Below are 21,047 nucleotides of genomic sequence, written 5' to 3'. Positions count from 1 at the left end.
TTTGGGATGCTGTATTCTGCTGCCCTCGGGTCCACAGTCTAGTCACAGCCCCTGACATCCGAACTGTGTACTGTGTGTGTGTGTCTGCAGGTTCATTTGCTCACAAATGCACCTGCTTTGTGTACACATGACCCTGGAAGGCATACCAAGTTTGCAAACTGATTTGTTCCTTTCTTTTCTTTTTTTTTTGGTCAATCACTGAAATTGGACTAGACCCCTGGAAATCAGGTAAGCTATCAGAAATCCTTCACTCACTTTAGTTCAGTTCAATCGCTCAGTTGTATCTGACTCTTTGCAACCCCATACTCACTTTAGGATTTTCGCTAACTGTAAAGACTTATAAAATAAACTCACAAAAAAGAAAGCATCCCATATTGCATGTATAAATTATAGAAATGCACACACACACACAAAGACTAGAAGAACATATGCCTCAAATCAACAGCCCAAAAGTTAACAGTAGTTATTTCTGCTATGTGTAAATTAAGGAATCAATTTTCTTTGCTACATTTTCCAGTTTGTACATTAAAAAAAAAAAGTAAAAGGCAATACAAGAAGAGCAAATAAACAAACCACTCCTCACCACCACCACCCCAAACACCAAAGCTTCACCAATTCTCTAATTCTCTGTGATTTTTTTCAAGTCTAATGATCTAGTGGCGGTAGTGGTAAAGAACCCGCCTCCAGTGCAGTAATGCAGGAGAAGTAAGAGACATAGGTTCAATCCCTGGGTCAGGAAGATACCCTGGAGGAGTGCATGGCAACCCACTCCAGTACTCTTGCCTGGAGAATCCCATAGACAGAGGAGACAGGCGGGCTATAGTCCAAGGGGTTGCACAGAGTTGGACACGACTGAACCAACTTAGCATGCATGCACACAGAATCTGAAAAAGATCTCTGGTCTCACCATAACTTCTATGAATGGTCAAATGGCCGGTTGTGGCTGCTACAGCTACAGAATCCCTTTGAAATATTACTGAGACTGGAGCTTGCGGGGCGAGTCTGGTTGAGACATTTTTAGACTCCTCTTTCACTAGAGAGCACAGTTAACCTCTAAGTTGACATTGCCTCTCTAATCAACAAACCTCAGCTCAATAAGGGGTTCAGCATAAAAGCTTTAGTTCAGAAGATGGAGAGATGAAGGGTGAAGACCCCATCTTGATTAGTTTTCTTTTGTGTTTTTCATTTCTTCTTGTTTTTAAAATGTGAGCGTCAGAGGTGATTTATGGAATGAAGTTTGCATGCTTCATAGACTGGATTCAGCTCTGGGGTATTTGAATCCATGTGATAACAGGTCATTTAAGAATGATCCTCTATTACAGTCTTCAGCTTTCACTACTATAATACAGAATTTGTTGGGAGGTGGGGTCGGGGGGGAGACTGATTAGAGAGAGTCCCAGCCTGAGTTATGAAACGGCTCTCAAGCAGGTTCAGTGACTAAGCAACTGGATGAACTTGGGGAAGTGAGTTTGCTTCTTTGGGACATATTTTTCTGTCTGTAGAAAAGGGGCGTGGAGTTAGCCATGGCCTGGGCCTTCCAGGTGGCTCAGATGGTAAAGAATCTGCCTGCAATGTGGCAGACTCAGTTTCAGTTCAGTCCCTGGGTTGGGAAGATCCGCTGAAGGGCACGGCAACCCAATCCAGTATTCTTGCCTGGGAAATCCCGCGGACAGTGGAGCCTGGCAGCCCACAGTTCATGGAGTCCCAAAGATTAGGACATGACAGAGCAACTATCGTTTTATGTTGCCTGTAGCTCTATGACTCTGTGTTCCTAACAGGAAGGGTGTGTGAAGAATCAGCCCTACTCGTCCACTCGTGCTTTAGTGGTTTCCTGAGGTGGGAGTGGTGGTCTGGGACCATCAAGGCTCTGCCAGATTTTGGGAGTTCAGCTCAGGTGAACTTCGGCTGGAGCAGATGTGTCCCTTTCCTTCCTGAATGTTGCTGAAGAGATGTTTGTCCTCAGCCATCCTGCAGAGATGAGAAGGTTGGACGCTGGCTCCACCTTGGACTAGCAGTTACCTGACTCGAGGCCACCCCCGGGCCTGCACACTCACCGTGTGCAAACCTCTCTAACCACATGGTCATCTCTTCCTCCCAAGGAACTTGGACACCATTGTCTTATTCCCTGGGGGAGAAAGCCTGCGTAGTTTTATCCTGGTGAACGTTGTGGTGGAGAAAGCAGCTGTGCCTGGGATTAAGGTATCTTTCCACCCAAAGCACTTTTTTTTTTCTCCTAAATGAGAAATCTTTCTGAGCTTTCCTTCCCACCAAGACCCTCTCCCTGTAGTGACTGAATCAATATAGACTCCTGGTTTGGTTAGTTAAGCAAAGAGATAGAAGTTCTAGCTCCCTTTCCTCAACTACCTTAAAGCTTAGACTTGACCATTTGCCCATCAACAAACAAGTATTGTTCTAGGCAATGGGAGATCTGGGGGAATAAGAAAGACATTGCTCTGGCCTCCAACTGAGGCTCAGGATCCAGTGGGGGAAGGTGGGTTGATATAGAGCGTAACGAGAAAAAGAGTGCTGAGTTTCACGGAAAGACATCTAAAATCTAACTCAGACCTGACAGGCTGGGCAAAACTTCCCACGGGAAATGACAGATCTGAACGTTAGTCCCTGAGTAATGTAGACAGGGAGACAGAGGCTGATCTCTGGCAGAAGGAGATGCCATACAAAGGCTCTGAGTTCAGATGAACCATCCTTCAGAACCAACAAAGACCTGTGTAGCATAGAGAACTCTGCTCAGTCTTATGTGGCTGCCTGGATGGGAGGGGAGTTTGAGGAGTTAAAAGATCCATGTATATGTATGGTTGAATCCCTTCGCTGTCCACCTGAAACTATCACAACATTGTTAATTAGCTATACCTTCAATATAAAATGAAAAGTTAAAAAAAAAAACAACTAGTTAAACTAAAAATGTATCATCCTTGAAGTCACCTAGCCCTTGGGGGTTGTAAAGTTGAATCCCTTTAAGGCTCAGGCAGGTCCCAGGAAGGTCAGGTGTCCACAGAGCATCCATGTCTTGCCTAGAGATGCTGGAGTAAGATTCCTGTGCTTCCTCACCACCTTCCCTGAGAAGCACATTTTGGGTGCCTTCCGTGCCTAGAGTGGGGTGACCAGATTGGGCTATCGTTATTTCTGCTCCCTCCTTCACTGTGAAACTGTGTGGTCACTTTACTCCTCGTCTGCATGTTTATTCTGTGAGTTTATTATGGAAACAGAATAAAATACTGGTAAGGGGTTCAGACAAAATGGAGGCTGCCAATGAAGGGGACTCTGGAGCTGAGAGGTCCACAGATTCTGATTTTCTGTAAGACAGAGTTGAGGAGTGAAGGTGTCCCGATTCAAGACGCAGAAGTAGGAAGGATGCTCATGTGTCAGAACTCCAGAAGAAGAAGGAGGGAAATGAGGGAGGGAGGCCCCTGAGAGGGACAAGAAGGAGCAGCAGGGGAAAGATCCAGAAAGACCTAACCAGGTCCATCCAGCTGGTGACCAGAGAGACTGTCCTGCCAGGAGGATCTCACGGCCAGTCCGGTGAGGAGCACTCCCCCAGGGGAGCCCCGCCACGTGGTCCAGCAGGCAGAGGGCTGCCCTTCCCGGACTCCCACCTCAGTGGACTGTAAGTGAATGCTCGTGCGCTGAGGGACTGAATCTCGTCTCCAGGCCCTGGTTCAGGCCGTGAACGCCATCTTGCAGCCCAGCTCAGACTCCTTGCTTCAAGCCCTGCAGCGACTGAGGGTCTCCATCCAGGACATCACCAGAGCCTTGGGACAAATTCACGGTACTTGCTTCTGATGCCTGAGGATTCTTCTGGTGAGGAAAAGGGCCTGGGGCCAAGCAGCATCCAGGGGATGGTGCTGCTGTATTAGCCTGGTATTAAGGTAACTGCCTTTCAGACTATTGGAAAATGACCTCTTTGTTGGCAGGGATGTTTTCGTGCTTTTGCCCTCCTTTCCGTTTGTTTGCAATTAGGGTGATTTCCTATCTTCGGTGGTCACGTATCTGTGCGTTGAGGTCTCATGTGAAGCCTGGGAAGAGGGCAGGGGCACACGTATGCCTTATACCTGCTTCATCCAGCAATGACCCTGGTCCCAGAGAACATGACCGATCTTGGCTTCTTCACTTCCCCTTTTCTGTGGCTGGCGAAGGGATGGGTTAGGTCACTTAAGTGTCACACCCTTCGCCAACTGGTTAAATATTACTCTGGTGATCACATCACTCGGCATTTTCTGGGCAGCTATTCAACTTCCTCTCTCAGGAGAAACTCCAAAACTGAAATGGAAAAGGGTGTGATATTTTTATTAAAGGAAAAGCAGTCGAGCATCTGTTCCTTCTGCAAAACAAAATAGATTCAAGTAAAAGAGAGTGTTTATAGGAAATGGGGCAGGAGGAAGGGAGCTTGAAACCGGATGGAGCTCAGTTTTATCCTTTCATTAAAAGGATAGGTTATCCTCACAGACTCTGCGAAATTCATCTGATTACATACTCTTTCCATTCAAAGGTCTCTTTATACATGTCAGAGTCACATCTCCCCATTTCCCTGAATTTTAATTTAATTTAATTTTTTTAAGTTGGAAAAAGAAATTTTATTTTTTTTTTTACTTTACCATATTATATTGGTTTTGCCATTTTAATTTTAAAGCCCTCCCAATCACATCAGTAGGTCTCTTGCCAAACCAGCTCTCCCAGCTTAATGAGATGGATTTTAGTTTTGCCAGGGTGCCCTGAGTGTGTTACTCAGGATGTCAGGACCACTAGAGAGACGTTGCAGGTGTCCAGATCGTACGAATGAGCAGAAGTGAGTGGTTCGGAAGGCCATGGGAGGCCCTCCACCCTGTCATGGGTATGTCCTAGCAAGGTGGTCTTAGCCCTATATCACGTTTCCCTAGTTCTCATTCTCAAAGTCACTTCTACAGCCTGGGCCAACCTTTAGCGTTCTTCATCACTCTCTGCAGGAGGTCTGATGGCCTGGGAAGGTGATGGGATGATTTCTCTTGTGTCATCCCAAGGCAAATTTGCCCACACAGACATCCTATGCAGGTGTCCACCATAAAAAGTGACTACTAGTCACTGCAGTTAGAGACATGATGGTCTCAGCCTGCAACTTTCCAAAGCAACCCCAACAGCATCTTCCACTCTCTACGCTCCTTAACCATGTGGCCTGGATTCTCCTCTCATCAAAGGGTGAAGCCTGCGTGATGTCTGTGGGCTTGTGACATGCCTGTGACCAGTAGAACTCAGCAGAAGTGACACAGCATGACTTCCCAGGCAGGGTTAGAAAACACAATGCAGCTGCCACGGTGTGTACTGAGTCAGGATGAAAAAAGTCCACTGCAGTCACTGGGGCATTGAAGAGGATGCCAGACCACGCAGAGAGGCCAAGTATAGGTGCCCCATTTGGCACTTGGCACAGGGGTGAATAAGCCCCTGGGAGAATCTTAAGTTCCCACTGCCCAGGCACCTTCAGTTCCACCTCCTCTGCTGAGTCTGGCCCTGATTCCTGGGGCCATGCACACAATACAATGGTTATTCTATGCCACTGAGTCTGAGTGGTTTGTTGCTTAACCATGGTAACCAGAAAAGTAATATTATAAAAATGATAGATAATAGTGGAAGGTGTAAGGAATCACATGAACGTTTTAGTCATTGGTTGAATTTCTTTGGCAGCTGAATTTCGTCTGCCTGATAAACAGAGCTCAGCTTCACTGCTTTCCTTCCCTAAGTGGAGCTTTCCAAGATTCCTTCTTTCTGAGCTCAGCTTTAGCACGAATTGTTTCTTCCTTTTCTCCACAAAGCCCTCCTTTCCAGGAATTTTCTGGTCTGGAGTCACACCTGAAGGAGTGCCCAAAGCAGGGGAGGAGGCAGGGCCAAGGCAGAGCCTCTTTGCTCGAGGGCTGCAGTTGGCATATGAGAACCTCCCTGCGGTGATCTTTTTCATGCAGCCTCAGTCCAGCTCACACAGGATTTCCACTTCACAGTTTCCCCCAGTTCTCACTGCTGACTGGGAATCAAACCCGGACAGTTCTATTTCCATAGCCTGACTCCCCCCAAGACAGAAGTCCATCACACGGTGTGTGCACACACTGCACCTCCGTAGGACCCGGGTTCAGCTCTCCTGCTTTGGTGGTAAACAAGCAAATCAACCAGGTCAGAGCTTTGGGCTCCGTTGGAGGGCTAAACTATGCTTTGATTTCCAGGCATCCAAAATATGAGTAAGTCTGGATTTCAAGACCGCGTGGTTATTAATGGCCCTTGTTCTCTGAGTTTGTTTTCTCAGAAAAGCTGAGGGATAATTATTCTCTCTGAAAAGCTGTGGAAACTGTTGCCTTGTATTTTCTTCTGACGCAACACCATTTCTGGCTTACTCTTTGTCAACTACAAATTGGCACTTACCAAGAGCATTGCCAAAGAGTGAACAACAAAGGCGTTTGCTGTCTGCCTCTACAGAGATTTAACCCCTTCTGCTATAGCTGTTGACCTTCAACAACCCCAGAGGGAGTTCAGTGTGGAGTGAGGCGCTCTGTGCTCCAGGGAATCTGGTGGGACAGCTCTTTAGATACTTGGCTGTTTCTCAGTTCAGTTCAGTTCAGTCGTGTCCGACTCTTTGTGACCCCACGAATCACAGCACGCCAGGCCTCCCTGTCCATCACCAACTCCTGAAGTTCACTCAAACTCATGTCCATCGAGTCGGTGATGCCATCCAGCCATCTCATCCTCTGTCGTCCCCGTCTCCTCCCGCCCAATCCCTCCCAGCATCAGAGTCTTTTCCAGTGAGTCAACTCATCACATGAGGTGGCCAAAGTATTGGAGTTTCAGCTTTAGCATCAGTCCTTCCAATGAACACCCAGGACTGATCTTAGAAACAGATTTTATGATCTCAATCTTTGCATCTCCTCGTATCTAGAGAAGCACTAAATCCCTTCATGGTGACATCAGATCCTCATGACTAACAAAAACCTTTTGTAAAATGGGTGCTTCATGGCATTGAACTCCCCCTTCACCAAAACCTTATATATTGACTTTCCCCCACTGCCGCTTTGGAGCAGTCTCTCAGGTATCTGAGGTACTGCCTCCCTGGCTGCAGCCCTCAGTTCAGTTCAGTTCAGTCGCTCAGTTGTGTCCGACTCTTTGTGACCCCATGGACTGCAGCGCGCCAGGCCTCCCTCTTCATCACCAACTCCTGGAGTCTACTCAAACTCATAAACTCATGTTCATCTGCATTCCTCATTTTGCCCCAAATAAAACCTAACTCACAACTCTCTAGTTGTACATTTTTTTTTAGTCGACACCTTAATATCTGTAGGGATTGTTCTTTTATTAGTGATGAGGGGTCAAAATGTTTGCTTCTGACAGTTTGGTAAATGTGAATGCTCTTCACGTTACTGATTACTTCTGATTACTTCACTTAGTTTTGTCTAAGATAGTTTCCTTCTTAACTTCTGAACTTATTTTTTGAATTTTTATACTTTAAAGTTTTACTTAATTTTTAAATTAGAGGATAATTGCTTTAGAGTGTGTTATGTTGGTTTCTACTGTACAACAACAACAATCATTCATCATTATTTATATATAGATATGTGCTTCCCCGGTGGCTTAGCCATAGAGAATCCACCTGCAATGCAGGAGATGCGGGTTTGAACCCTGGGTCAGAAATATTTCCTGGAGGAGGAAGTGGTCGCCCACTCCAGTATTCTTGCCTGGAAAATCCCACAGCTACAGTCCATGGGGTTGCAAAAGAGTCAGGCATGACTTAGCGACTAAACAACAACAGGGTGCGTGCATGCTAAGTTGCTTCAGTCGTATCTGACTCTGTGCAACCCTATGGACTGTAGCCCACCAGGTTCCACTGCCCATGGGATTCTCCAGGCAAAATACTGGAGTGGGTTGACATGCCCTCCTCCAGGGGATCTTCCCAACCCAGGGATTGAACCAGTGTCTCTTATGTCTCCTGCATTAGCAGGTGGGTTCTTTACCACTTGGGCTTCTCTGGTGGCTCAGCTGGTAAAGAATCCACCTGCAATGCGGGAGACCTGGGTTCGATCCCTGGGTTGGGAAGATCCCCTGGAGAAGGGAAAGACTACCCACTCCAGTATTCTGGCCTGGAGAATTCCATGGACTGTATAGTGCATGGGGTCACAAAGAGTCGGACACAACTGAGCACCTTTCACGTTCACTCATATCACATGTTCTTTCACTTTTTATTGACCACTAGCGCCACCTGGGAAGCCCCAACGACAGCCGTGTATATATATCCTCTCTCTCTTGAGCCTCCTTCTCCCCTCCCATCCTCGTCCTCCAGGTCGTCAACTTGTGAACTTACTTTGTCTAAATCCAGTTGGAAGAGAATGAACCCTGGAAATCTTCTCTTCAAATAGCATACAACTATATGACCAAGGGACCGAGTGCACGTTTCTAAAGTTGTTTTCGCTTATGGACTAGTGACACACAGTGATCTGAATAAACCCAAATTATCTGAGCCACCATCTCTTCCCTTAAATCTAATTTCATCCTGCGAGGGCAGCACATCTGAAGGCAAGCACACACATATATACACAGGGTATTGACCAGTTTTACAAATCTTCACAGAAGATTTCTTAGGGCTGTAAGCAGAAACATGCACTGCACATCACGCATTGAAGATATTTAAAAATCTACAGTGATCATTGCTGTTTTATATGGTGAAGGCTCACTCAGATTTGCTTATATATATATATTAAATTAAAACATTTTTTTTTTGGCTGCACTGCATGTGGAATCTCAGTTCCCCAACCAGGGACTGAACCCGAGGCCTCTGCATTGGAAGTGCAGAGCCTTAAACACCGGACTGTATATTTATAACCCTTGCTCTTCACTTCTATATATACATTTATTTTTTTGCCTGAAAGATTTCCTCTAGTGAGAGTCTCTGTTGCTGGTAAACTCATCTAAAAATTGCCTTATTTTTCCTTTTATTTGTTTATATTTTATTACTTTTATGCTTATTTATATCTTGCATTTTTGCGACCGTATTCTCAGGTGTTGAGTACATCAGCACTAACCGTATTCTCAGGTGTTGAGTACATCAGCACTAGTTTCCTTCGTTGCTTCTGAGAAGTCTGTCTCCTGTCTTCTTCCCTGTCTTGTCATTTAGTCCCTCAGTCACGTCCAACTCTCTTTGCGACCCTGTGGACTGCAGCCCACCAGGCTCCTCTGTCCATGGACTTCTCCAGGCAAGAGTACTGGAGTGGGTTGCCATTTCCTCCTCAGGGGAATCTTCCTGACCCTGGGATTGAACCCATGTCTTCTGCTTGGCAGGCAGATTCTTTTCCACTGAGCCACCAGGGAAGCCCTTCTCCCTGTCTACCTGTCTTCTTTCGTCGGCCTATTTTCTGTGTTGTTCAGTTTATTACCCTTAGACCATATTATGCTTCTTTACTTGATAGGATTCATTACCCTAGAAAATCCTCAGCCATGAAGCCCTCACAAACTGCCCACCTCACTCCCTTTCTGCCTCCTACTGGAACTTTTTTCCTTTCTTTAAATATATCTAAACAATTTTTACAATGTTGTGTTGCTTCTGCCCTACAACAATGCAAATCAGCTACAATTATATGAATACATACATCCCCTCCCTCCCTCCCTAACCTCCCCCCCAGCCATCTCATCTCTTCAGGTCATCACAGAGCACCAGACTGGGCTTCCTGTGTCACACAGGGACTTCCTGTCAGCCATCTTACACCTAACAGTTATCTCTGGTGATGCTACTTTCTCAGCTGTCCCCTCCCTCCCTCCCTCCCTGTGTCCAGAAGTCTATTCTCTACATCTGCTTCCTACTGGAACTTTAATTCCGGATGTTAGACCATTCCTCTTTGCCTTCCATTTCCCTAAAGTCTTGCTGCTGTTTTCCATCTCTTTCTTTCTCTGGGCTGCATTTTGGATGACTTCTTCCGATCTAATTAAATCCTTTCCTCTTCAAAACTGCTTCTGACCTACTACTCAACACACACCCTGAGTAGGTTGCTTGGTTTTTCATTTCCAGGAGCTGTTATTCTTTTCAACTCTGTTTTCTTTTTTGTAATTTTCTGTTTCCTATAAATGTTTCCAGGTTGGCTTAAATGTGGGTAAGTGTGGTTCTTTATAATTGGTAGGTGTGGTAGTGTGGCAATTTTACTATTTTGCACTTATTTCTGTTTCCTTTCTCTTTTCTCACAGTGGTTGTCATGTCTCTTTTTCTATGCTTGACCTGTTTTGTTTTTCCACTTTGTAATGTTCACTGTTCTTGAAATATCATTTGTAGGCAGGCTTTTGGGACTAGGATAGAGAAATATTTGTATTTGGTTCTTTCTGGCTCTCAGGATCATCATCTTAGATCAACTTGAGCAAGTGAAGACCCATGTGTCAATCTGACAGTTGAACCTAGGCTAAAAATGTGTAAAAACAATGATCCTGACTTCTCAGGAACAGGTTTTTCTTTAAGTCCTGTTTTGCTTGGTGCCAAAGTTAGCTCTAATGCTGTCTCCTGTGGCAAGCAGGGGTGAATTGAGGGCCTGACTCACATAGAAGTTGAGGGTATAGCACCTGGGGCTCCCTGGATAAGATGAGGAGAGTGTGGGGTAAAATTCCTCACCCAGGCTGGAACCAGGGCTCCTACCATAGCTGCTAAACCAGAGCCCGGGTGAACCTGAACTGACAAATGCTTTTGGGGAAGTGTCTCTCCAGTTCGGTTTTCTGCATCCCTGAGTTTCTGCTTTCTTTGCACTTTTGCTTAGTGGCTCCTTGCTGTCTTTTTGGCTCTTCAGTTGTCTTTCGGATGCTTTCATATTTATCCAGCTTTTTCTGTTTGTTTGTTTTCAGTGGAAGGATGGGTCCAAGTAAAACAACGTTCTGTTACCACAAAGGGAAGCCTCTTTCAGGAGTACTGTTTGCACCTCTTCCTTCCCCTGTATTTCTACCATCACCTCCTCTGCACCTGGCTGTCATCATCTCTTGCCAGGACTCCTGCAGTAACCTTCTACATCCTGTGTCTCAACTGCCTTTTTTCTAGTCTAATCCACACTCTATACAGAAGCCTGAATCGATGTTTAGGAGTACAAATCAGATTGTGTCACTTTAGTTCTGAAAACTGTTCAGCTTCTCTCTGAGCACAGTCTAATATGGCAGCCTCTAGCCACCCGTGGCCGCTGAACACTTGCTATATGGCCGGTGCGACTGAGGAGTTAAATTTTTAGCTGCATTTACTTTTAATTAATTGAAATTGAAATTTAAAAAACTGAATCAGTATAAAATACTTTTCTGTTAGACACAGCTTGAATGTTAGAAAGATTCACTTTCACTTAATTGTTGAAAATTCAGCATCCAAATTAAAATGCACTCTAAGTACAAGATAAATTTTAAGTCTATAAGAATGTACACAGAATCTCAATAATTATTTTTAGAAACTTCATTAATAATTTTGTGTTGGACACATTTGAAATGATAATATTATGGATATTTAGAGTTAACTAAAACATGATATAGGTATTAATTTTCCAATTTTTTTACCTTTCAAAATATCTCTAGTAGGAAATTTAAAACTACATGTGTCCAGCAGGCTTCCCAGGTGGTTCAGTGATAAAGATTCCACCTGCCAATGCAGGAGACCTGAGTTCGATCCCTGTGGGAATTACACACACACAAAAGATACAGTTTGGATGGATAGTTCAGTTATGCATCTACAGTGCTTTTTTGGAGACGGGGACGACAGAGAATGAGATGGCTGGATGGCATCACCGACTCGATGGACGTGAGTTTGAGTGAACTCCGGGAGTTGGTGATGGACAGGGAGGCCTGGCGTGCTGTGATTCATGGGGTCGCAAAGAGTTGGACACGACTGAGCGATTGAATTGAACTGAACTGAACTGAACAGGTGCTTTCTCTTCTAAGTTGTTTCAGTCGAGTCTGACTCTCTGGAACCCTATGGACTATAGCCTGCCAGGCTCCTCTGTCCATGGGATTCTCTAGGCAAGAATACTGGAGTGAATTACTATGTCCTCCTCCAGGGCATCTTCCTGACCCTGGGATTGAACCCACCTCCCTGAGGTCTGTCTCTTGCATGGTAGGTGAGTTCTTTACCACTAGTGCCGCCTGGGAAGTCCCTTACTGACCTGTGTGGGACCATCATGAGCATTAATAAAGTCATGTGAAAATGCTGCGGTGATTCTGGGTCTGTGGTTTTAGTACTGACCCAAAGCAAGGATTTGCTGAATTTTGTTTTGTTTAAAGGCCCTTTCTCAGTATAAAACCTAAATCCTCTGCCTCTGAAACATTGAAATAGCAAGTTCCCTTTGGTTTTCCAAGCAAAACAAAAATACGATAAAATTTTCACGAAATGAGCGTGAACTAATCAAGAACAGACATTGTATTTCTCTTCAGATTCACTTAAATGTGAAAGAACAAGATACCCAACCAAAATGGTTTGTGTTTTTCAGAACAACAACAAGGGAAGCTTTGAAAGGCATCACCCCCATTCACTAAACACACCTGAGCTTGGCCATCAGGCAGAAGCTGCAGTGCATGGGTCATTTATCTGCTCTTCTAGGAAGACACAGGGAAGGACACGGGGAAGGCTAACTCAGCTGTGTCCTTGGATCTTCTGTGCTCCCTGTAGGATAATGTCACTGGCTTTCAGGAATTGCCCTTCTTCATGATGTACATCATATGTACACACATATGATCCAGAAGTAACACTATTTACATGGCTTTCATCCCTCACCAGTCCCGTGTTAATAGATGGTCTCTATCTGGTTTGGAGAGAAATACCATCCGTCAGCCTTGGTAGGGATTCTAAGGCTTTTCCACATTGGCTATGGATACACCTGCTCCAGTCTTCTTGCGCCCTCTTGTGGCAGAATTCCTTTAGCACTGTGCCTGCCTTCTTTTGATCTCCCAGCCAGGCCTGAAGCTGGTATTCTTCATTAGGTTCCCTCTGTGTGTGTGTGTGTGTGTGTCCCTTCAGTTGCTCAGTTGTGTGTGACACTCTGCAGTCCCATGGACTGTAGCCCGCCAGGCTCCTCTGTCCATGGGATTCTCCAGGCAAAGATGCTGGAGTGGGTTGCCATTTCTTCCTCCAGGGGCTTTTCCCATCCCAGGGATGGAACCCTCATCTCCTGCATTGACAGGTGGATTTTTTACCACTAGCACCACCTGGGAAGCCCCTTAGCTAAATGGTGGCGTGTTTTTGCTTTCTCCCAGTGCCACGGAGTCCCACTCCACCTGCTCACCACCTGGGCCCACGCTTGCCACCCTCAGGAGTGGTGCCAAGAAGGTCTCTCTTGGTGCTGAGCTGAGCTCCCCCTGGGAAGGGATGATGCGGGAAAAGTGAAATATTCTTCTCGTCCTGTTCAGTGCATCCAATCTTAGAATTTTTGCTCCTATGGTGCTCTGGAACCTCCAAGGATTCCTGGACTTGGGCAAAGGCTGTCTTGTCCATTGTACCGTGTGTGCTCAGTCGCTTCAGTTGGGTCTCACTGTTTTGACCCTGTGGACTGTAGCCCACCAGGCCCCTCTGTCCATGGGATTCTCCAGGCAAGAATACTGGAGTGGGTTGCCATTTCCTTCTCCAGGGAATCTTCCTCACCCAGGTATCAATCCTGGGTCTCCCGCATTGCAGTGGGATCCTTTACCCACCGAGCCACCTGGGAAGCCTGTCTTATCCATGGGTGACTGTCTAAACCAACGTTCTTTGTGGGGAAGAGAGAAGAAAACTCTTACTCGGCCATGAGGATGGTGTCACTCCTGCATTTCCCTGATTTGTAATGAGCTAACTCTCTGTGTCTCTGGGGCGGAGCGGTGGAGGGGCCCGTGTTCCTGTGTGTTCACCGCTCATGTCCCTGTTCTGTGAAATGCGTGGCTTTCCTTAATTTTGGAAATGTCTTTTTATCTTTTACTCATTGCTTTTAGTCAGCTTTTTGGTACACTTTGGAGGCTGATTTTTGTTAGTTGTGTGTTGCAAATGTTTTGGATCGTCTCATTCTGCCTTTTGAAAGCAGAAGTTCTTAATTTAAATATAGCCAGAGTATTTGCCCTTTCTTTTACAGCAGTCTATTTTTAGGAAGTCTTATGTAAGATATAATTTCATAATCAGAGGTCATAAATATATTTTTCTATGTTTTCTTCTGAAATTGTTTTTCACCCTTCAGCCCTTAATACACGTTTAATGATTATCTCTCTAGAGTATGGCATAGGAAATACATTCAATTTCCCTTATGTGAATCATCACTAATCTGCAATATTAGCATCGTCTTACACCAGATTTTCTTAAAGGGTTGGATCTCTTTCCAGGCTCCCTATTCTGTTTCATTGTTTCTTTGTCTTTCCCCACATCAAAACCATCTGTCATAAGAGAACTGTAACTTCACAGTATTTCTCATTTTCAGGTAAAAAACTGCCCCCCCCACACACCTTTGCTCTTCTTATCCAGGGATGCTTGTCTTCTCTTTGGCACTTTGCCTTTCATATAAATGTAGAATCAGCTTGTCAGATCCCAATTTTTAAAAATCTGTCAAGGACTTTGCTCAAATTGCATTAAACCTATAGTCTATAATTTGGAGAAAAATTACATGATTTTGATGTTCTCTCTTCCGATCAGGGCCGGTTGAGAGATGGAGACTGAACGCATGATGTTAGCAGTCCCAACCATTTTGGCATCAGGAACTGGCTCATGGAAGACAGTTTTTACACAGGTCGGGGAGATGCTAGCAATGAGGAGTGGCCATAAATACAGGTGAAGTTTCACTGGATCATCAGCCACTTACTTCCTACTATGGAGCCCAGTTCCTAACCGGCCGCCGACCTGCACCTGTGGCCCAAGGCCTGGGGACCCCTGCATTAACAGGTTCCTCATTCATATCTTTATATTGCTGGGTATTCCTCTACTGTCACAGGGCCTAAAATTTACTCAGAGAACTCTTCTTTAGATACAGTTCTTCTTCTAGATGTTGATACAGAGTTTTCTTTCCCAACAACAAAGACATTTCTTAAGCTTCTTTGATTTCTTTCAAGACATAAGAGATTTAGATATCTTCTACCTTATTCATAATTACTCTGTGCTTTTGTTTCTAATGAATATTATCTTTGCATTTGGTATAATATAGTCCATTATATCGGAGAAGGCAATGGCAAGCCACGCCAGTACTCTTGCCTAGAAAATCCCATGGACGGCGGAGCCTGGTAGGCTGCAGTCCATGGGGTCGCTACGAGTCAGACACAACTGAGCGACTTCACTTTCACTTTCACACATTGGAGGAGGAAATGGCAACCCACTCCAGTGTTCTTGCCTGGAGAATCCCAGGGACGGTGGAGCCTGGTGGGCTGCCGGCTATGGGGTCACACAGAGTCGGACATGACTGAAGTGACTTAGCAGCAGTAGCAGCAGCCCATTATATCTACTACTGTGGACAGGAATCCCTTAGAAGAAATGGGGGTAGCCATCATAGTCAACAAAAGAGTCCTAAATGCAGTACTTGGATGCAATCTCAAAACTGACAGATTGATCTCTATTAATTTCCAAGGCAAACCATTCAATATCATGGTAATCCACATCTATGCCCCAACCAGTAATGCTGAAGAAGCTGAGGTTGAACAGTTCTATGAAGACCTACAAGACCTTCTAGAACTAACACCCAAAAAAGATGTCCTTTTCTTTATAGGGGACTGGAAGGCAAAAGTAGGAAGTCAAAAAACACCTGGACATGAATCCGCCACGGGTGTACACATAAAGTAATTAGCCTCCAATTAAAATAAATAAAATTTAAAAGAAAAAATAGAAACACCTGAAGTAACAGGCAAATCTGGCCTTGGAGTACAGAATGAAACAGGACAAAGGCTATTAGAGTTCTGCCAAGAGAACGCACTGGTCACAGCAAACACCCTCTTCCAACAACACAAGAGAAGAATCTACACATGGACATCACCAGATGGCCAACACCAAAATCAGATTGATTATATTCTTTGCAGCCAAAGATGGAGAAGCTCTATAGAGTCAGCAAAAACAAGACCGGGAGCTGACTGTGGCTCAGATCATGAACTCCTTACTGCCAAATTCAGACTTAAATTGAAGAAAGTGGGGAAAACCACTACACCATTCAGGTATGACCTAGATCAAATCCATTATGACTGTACAGTGGAAGTGAGAAATAGATTTAAGGGACTAGATCTGATAGACAGAGTGCCTGATGAACTATGGATGGAGGTTCGTGACATTGTACAGGAGACAGGAATCAAGACCATCCCCATGGAAAAGAAGTGCAAAAAAGCAAAAGGGTTGCCTGAGGAGGCCTTAGAAATAGCTGTGAAAAGAAGAGAAGTGAAAAGCAAAGGAGAAAAGGAAAGATACAAGCATCTGAATGCAGAGTTCCAAAGAATAGCAAGGAGAGATAAGAAAGCCTTCTTCAGTGATCAATGCAAAGAAATAGAGGAAAACAATAGAATGGGAAAGACTAGAGATCTCTTGAAGGAAACTAGAGATACCAAGGGAACATTTCATGGAAAGATGGGCTCAATAAAGGACAGAAATGGGATGGACCTAACAGAAGCAGAAGATATTAAGAAGAGGTGGAAAAATACACAGAAGAACTGTACAAAAAAGACCTTCACGACCCAGATAATCATGATGGTGTGATCACTCACCTAGAGTCAGAGATCCTGGAATGTGAAGTCAAGTGGGCCTTAGGAAGCATCACTACAAACAAAGCTAGTAAAGGTGATGGAATTCCAGTTGAACTATTTCAAACCCCTGAAAGATGATGCTGTGAAAGTGCTGCACTCAATATGCCAGCAAATTTGGAAAACTCAGCAGTGGACACAAGACTAGAAAAGGTCAGTCTTCCTCCCAATCCCAAAGAAAGGCAATGCCAAAGAATGCTCAAACTACTGCACAATTGCACTCATCTCACATACTAGTAAAGTAGTGCTCAAAATTCTCCAAGCCAGGCTTCAACAATACATGAACTGTGAACTTCCAGATGTTCAAGCTGGATTTAGAAAAGGCAGAGGAACCAGAAATCAAATTGCCAACATCCGCTGGATCATCGAAAAAGAAAAAGAGTTCCAGAAAAACATCTATTTCTGCTTTATTGACTATGCCAAAGCCTTTGACTGTGTGGATCACAATAAACTGTGGAAAATTCTGAAGGAGATAGGAATACCAGACCATCTGACCTGCCTCTTGAGAAACCTGTATGCAGGTCAGGAAGCAACAGTTAGAACTAGACATGGAACAACAGACTGGTTCCAAATAGGAAAAGGAGTATGTCAAGGCTGTATATTGTCACCCTGCTTATTTAACTTCTATGCAGAGTACATCATGAGGAACGCTGGGCCGGAAGAAACACAGGCTGGAATCAAGATTGCCGGGAGAAATATCAATAACCTTAGATATGCAGATGACACTACCCTTATGGCAGAAAGTCAAGAACTAAAGAGCCTCTTGTTGAAAGTGAAAGAGGGGAGTGAAAAAGTTGGCTTAAAGCTCAACATTCAGAAAACTAAGATCGTGGCATCTGGTCTCATCACTTCATGGCAAATAGATGGGGAAACAGTGGCTGACTTTATTTTTTGGGGCTCCAGAACCACTGCAGATGGTGATCGCAGCCATGAAATTAAAAGACACTCAATCCTTGGAAGGAAAGTTATGACCAACCTAGAGAGCATATTAAAAAAGAGATGTTACTTTGTCAAGAAAGGTCCGTCTAGTCAAGGCTATGGTTTTTCCAGTGGTCACGTATGGATGTGAGAGTTGGACTACAAGCTGAGTGCTGAAGAATGAATGCTTTTGAACTGTGGTGTTGGAGAAGACTCTTGAGAGTCCCTTAGATGGCAAGGAGATCCAACCAGTCCATCCTAAAGGAGATCAGTCCTGGGTATTCATTGGAAGGACTGATGTTGAAGCTGAAACTCCAATACTTTGGCCACCTGTTGCGAAGAGCTGACTTATTTGAAAAGATCCTGATGCTGGGCAAGATTGAAGGCAGGAGGAGAAGGGGATGATAGAGGATGAGATGGTTGGATGGGATCACCAACTCAATGGACATGGGCTTGGGTGGACAGCGAAGCCTGGGGTGCTGCGGTTCATGGGGTTGCAAAGAGTCTGACATGACTGAGTGACTGAACTGAACTGAACTGAACTGATAGTATCTTTGGATCTCTCTTTGTTCCTGGTTTAGGATGAAACTGATATTTAATATGAAGCTTGAAACTAGCACTTTGATAACCACTCATTAATTCTAATAATGATTTGTTGACTATCTGGGTTTTCTACGTAGAAATCATATTATTTGAGAATAACATTGTTTTGTTTTTTCATGTACCATCCTTATAACTTTTCTTTCTTTTAATTTTTGTTCTTATTCTTCAGGTGAGGTGGTGTTTAACATAGTGTTCAATGGAAGTGCTGATACTTGGTTTTGTCTCACATTATAAAAGACATGTTTAATATCTCACTATTAAGTATAATATGCCCTGAGGGCTTTCTGCAGATTCCTTTTATCAGTTTAAGCAGGACTTTCCTGCCTATTCCATATTAGCTAATTTTTTTGTTTGCTTTAATCATGAATGGATTGTTTATATCTATTGAAAATTTTTATATTAAAATTATCTCACATTTGGGAATTACCTTATGATCCAGTGGCTAGGACTCTGTGCTGTCACTGCAGAGGACGTCGGTTCCATCCCTGGTCTGGGAACTAAGACTTTACAAGCTGCTGGGCACAGTCAGAAACAGAAAAACAAATTATCTCATGTTGTCGAAATACTCATTTGACTTTCCCTCCTTAAATATGATAAGATGGGTAACACATTAAACTACCTCCAGTCATTATTGATTCAGTAAAAGGTTGTACATAGTGCTCAGCGTATCTGTGGGAAGAGAGCACCAAATGGAGAAGACCCCTAAATAGGGCCCAGAGAAAAGTGCAGCATGGCACCTTGTTGCAGATGAGCAGGGAGGCTGTGGCAGCCCTCAGAGGCCCTGGGAAGCCCTGAAGCTGATGCAAGACATGAGTCACCTGGGCCCAGGGGGCTTCAGAGAAAACGGATAGAGAGGACCAGAGACCAGGTGTGACAGTGGAGAAGGTAAATTGATGACATACAGATGACCCAAATTGATGTCATTATTTGGGTCTCATCAAAAAAATGTTTCCGTTTTTTTTTTTTTTTTTGCTCAGAAACAAAGAAACATAGATAGGAATCTGGATAACAGAAACAGAGAAAGAAACACGTCAGATCCCAGAGGGCCACGAGCATGAAGAAGAGAGAATAACGGTCAAAAGCGGATGGACAAACGGGACTTCCCTGGCGGTCTAGTGGTTAAGGCTTCACCTTCCAGTACAGCGGGTGCAGCTGCCCTGGTTGGGGAGCTAGGATGTCACATGTCTCTCGGGCAAAAACAAACCCAAAGCATAAACCAGAAGCAGTATTGCAACCAATCCGCACAGACTTTAAAAATGGTCCGCATAAAAATAAAGTGGATAAAGAAGAAACCCGAAGGAGCTCAGTACAAATGTGAGGACGTGCATCCTTGCATACCAGTTAATGAACTAGTGAAATCAGGGAGCCCCACTCCCTGACTTAGGTTCAGAGCAAACTGCACAGACTAGTGAACACAGGTCGGCGAGCCTGTGTCCGGCCAGGTGCGGCCGAGCCTGGGCGGGACGCCCTCCACGCTCTGCCCGGACACCGGGGGGTCAGAGAGCTGATCCTCTCTGCTTTTCTCCTTTCCGCTTCCCGCGTTCTCTCAAATGTCATGTCTCTTTAAAAATATGACACTAAATTTTTTAAAGATGAGCTTGACCTCCCTCTTTGGTTGTTGCTCAGACAGGGAAGAACCACAGATGGAAAAGGCCGGTTGCGCAGCTGTTTAACACGCCTGGAAGCACCAGCGAGGGGGCGACAGAAGCGGGCATTCCTCCCGCTCCTGCTGCGGGGCTCCTTCCAGGTTTCTCTGCAGATCAGATAAGGGAGGCGCCCGGGAGGGCTTTGGAGCCCGAGCACATGGAACCTATTGCTTTTGTTGCCTGTTGTAAAAGTTCACATTTTGATTGCTCTTCTAGATTACGTAGATCCAGACATATTTTATGCAGTCATCCGGATCTTCCTCTCTGGGTAAGTACAGTTCAGATCTCCTCTGGCTTGAGATGTCTGTAGCCTTTCCCAGACTTATGAGGGGAAAAACAGGCAGAAACTTCCCACAGTAGGAAAGACACCAAGTAACCCTCCATAACAAAGGAATCACCTGGGGATCCACTCTTGGGGTGCCATCTGCGTGACAAATGACCCTGAAGGGCGACTATTTAGAGGAATTGTCCTGAGGCCATCCCTTTAGATTCAATTTATATTCACCTTCCTTAGAAAACCCCTGGAAGAGGGAGGGAGGAAAAGCTCCCTTTGCCACCCACAAAGTTCGACTATTTATATCCCTTTCCCCCCACCTCCACCCCCATCATCCAGGCTGGTGAAGGCAAAGGCCTTAGCTGAAAAGCTTCCTTCTAACATTCCTGGAATAGCTACCCCATGATAGGTTTTCATATTCCTGGTATTCTTCAGGATTAGACACATTTCTTATTTATAATTTATTAGCCATAATTTGGCATATTTTAATGAGATGGCTTCCTATTCACATCAACTGAGAGAAATGAAGATTTTGTTTTAAGGATGAAGAGTGAAAGGTGGAAACAGTGGATGAAAGAGGTAAACGTCAACAAGTCATCACCTAGAGACCGTCTTGATAACTAGAAGGTGCCTGAAGCACTGTTGGCAGAAAATATGTTAAGCTGTGTCTGGATGTAGCAAGAGTCGTACCTAATACCAGCATCAGTTGATGTACTGATTCATCAATAGCTTTAGTGCATGGAGTCGCCATGTGTATTAAGTATTTTCTCTAGAGCGCGTGGGTGTGTGGTGTGAGACAGTTTCAGGGAAGGCCAGCCTGGGTGTGGACCCCTCACTGTAGCGAGAGAGTGGGAGCAAGTTCCCCAGAGAATAACTTGAGTGTAACGGGTACCTGGATTATGGGGAAAAGAGGACAGGGGAAG

At 44.7% G+C, this 21,047-nt stretch overlaps 1 protein-coding gene across 1 annotated transcript in view; it reads left to right on the top strand.

The window, feature by feature from the left end:
• The window catches only part of IDO2 (indoleamine 2,3-dioxygenase 2), a 43,830-nt gene that overhangs the window by 12,593 nt on the left and 10,190 nt on the right, over positions 1–21,047 (top strand). Inside the window, exons 4-7 of the mRNA XM_055416277.2 lie at positions 214–228; positions 2,100–2,199; positions 3,667–3,784; positions 20,067–20,118. Of these exons, the coding sequence (XP_055272252.2) occupies positions 214–228; positions 2,100–2,199; positions 3,667–3,784; positions 20,067–20,118 (285 nt within the window). The remainder of the gene's footprint in view (positions 1–213; positions 229–2,099; positions 2,200–3,666; positions 3,785–20,066; positions 20,119–21,047) is intronic.

Source organism: Moschus berezovskii, chromosome 26 (genome assembly GCF_049115385.1).
Source record: "Moschus berezovskii isolate FMDL1 chromosome 26, NW_MosBer_1.0, whole genome shotgun sequence".
Taxonomy (NCBI): Eukaryota; Metazoa; Chordata; class Mammalia; order Artiodactyla; family Moschidae; genus Moschus; species Moschus berezovskii.
This window is presented reverse-complemented; position numbering and strand designations above follow the sequence as displayed.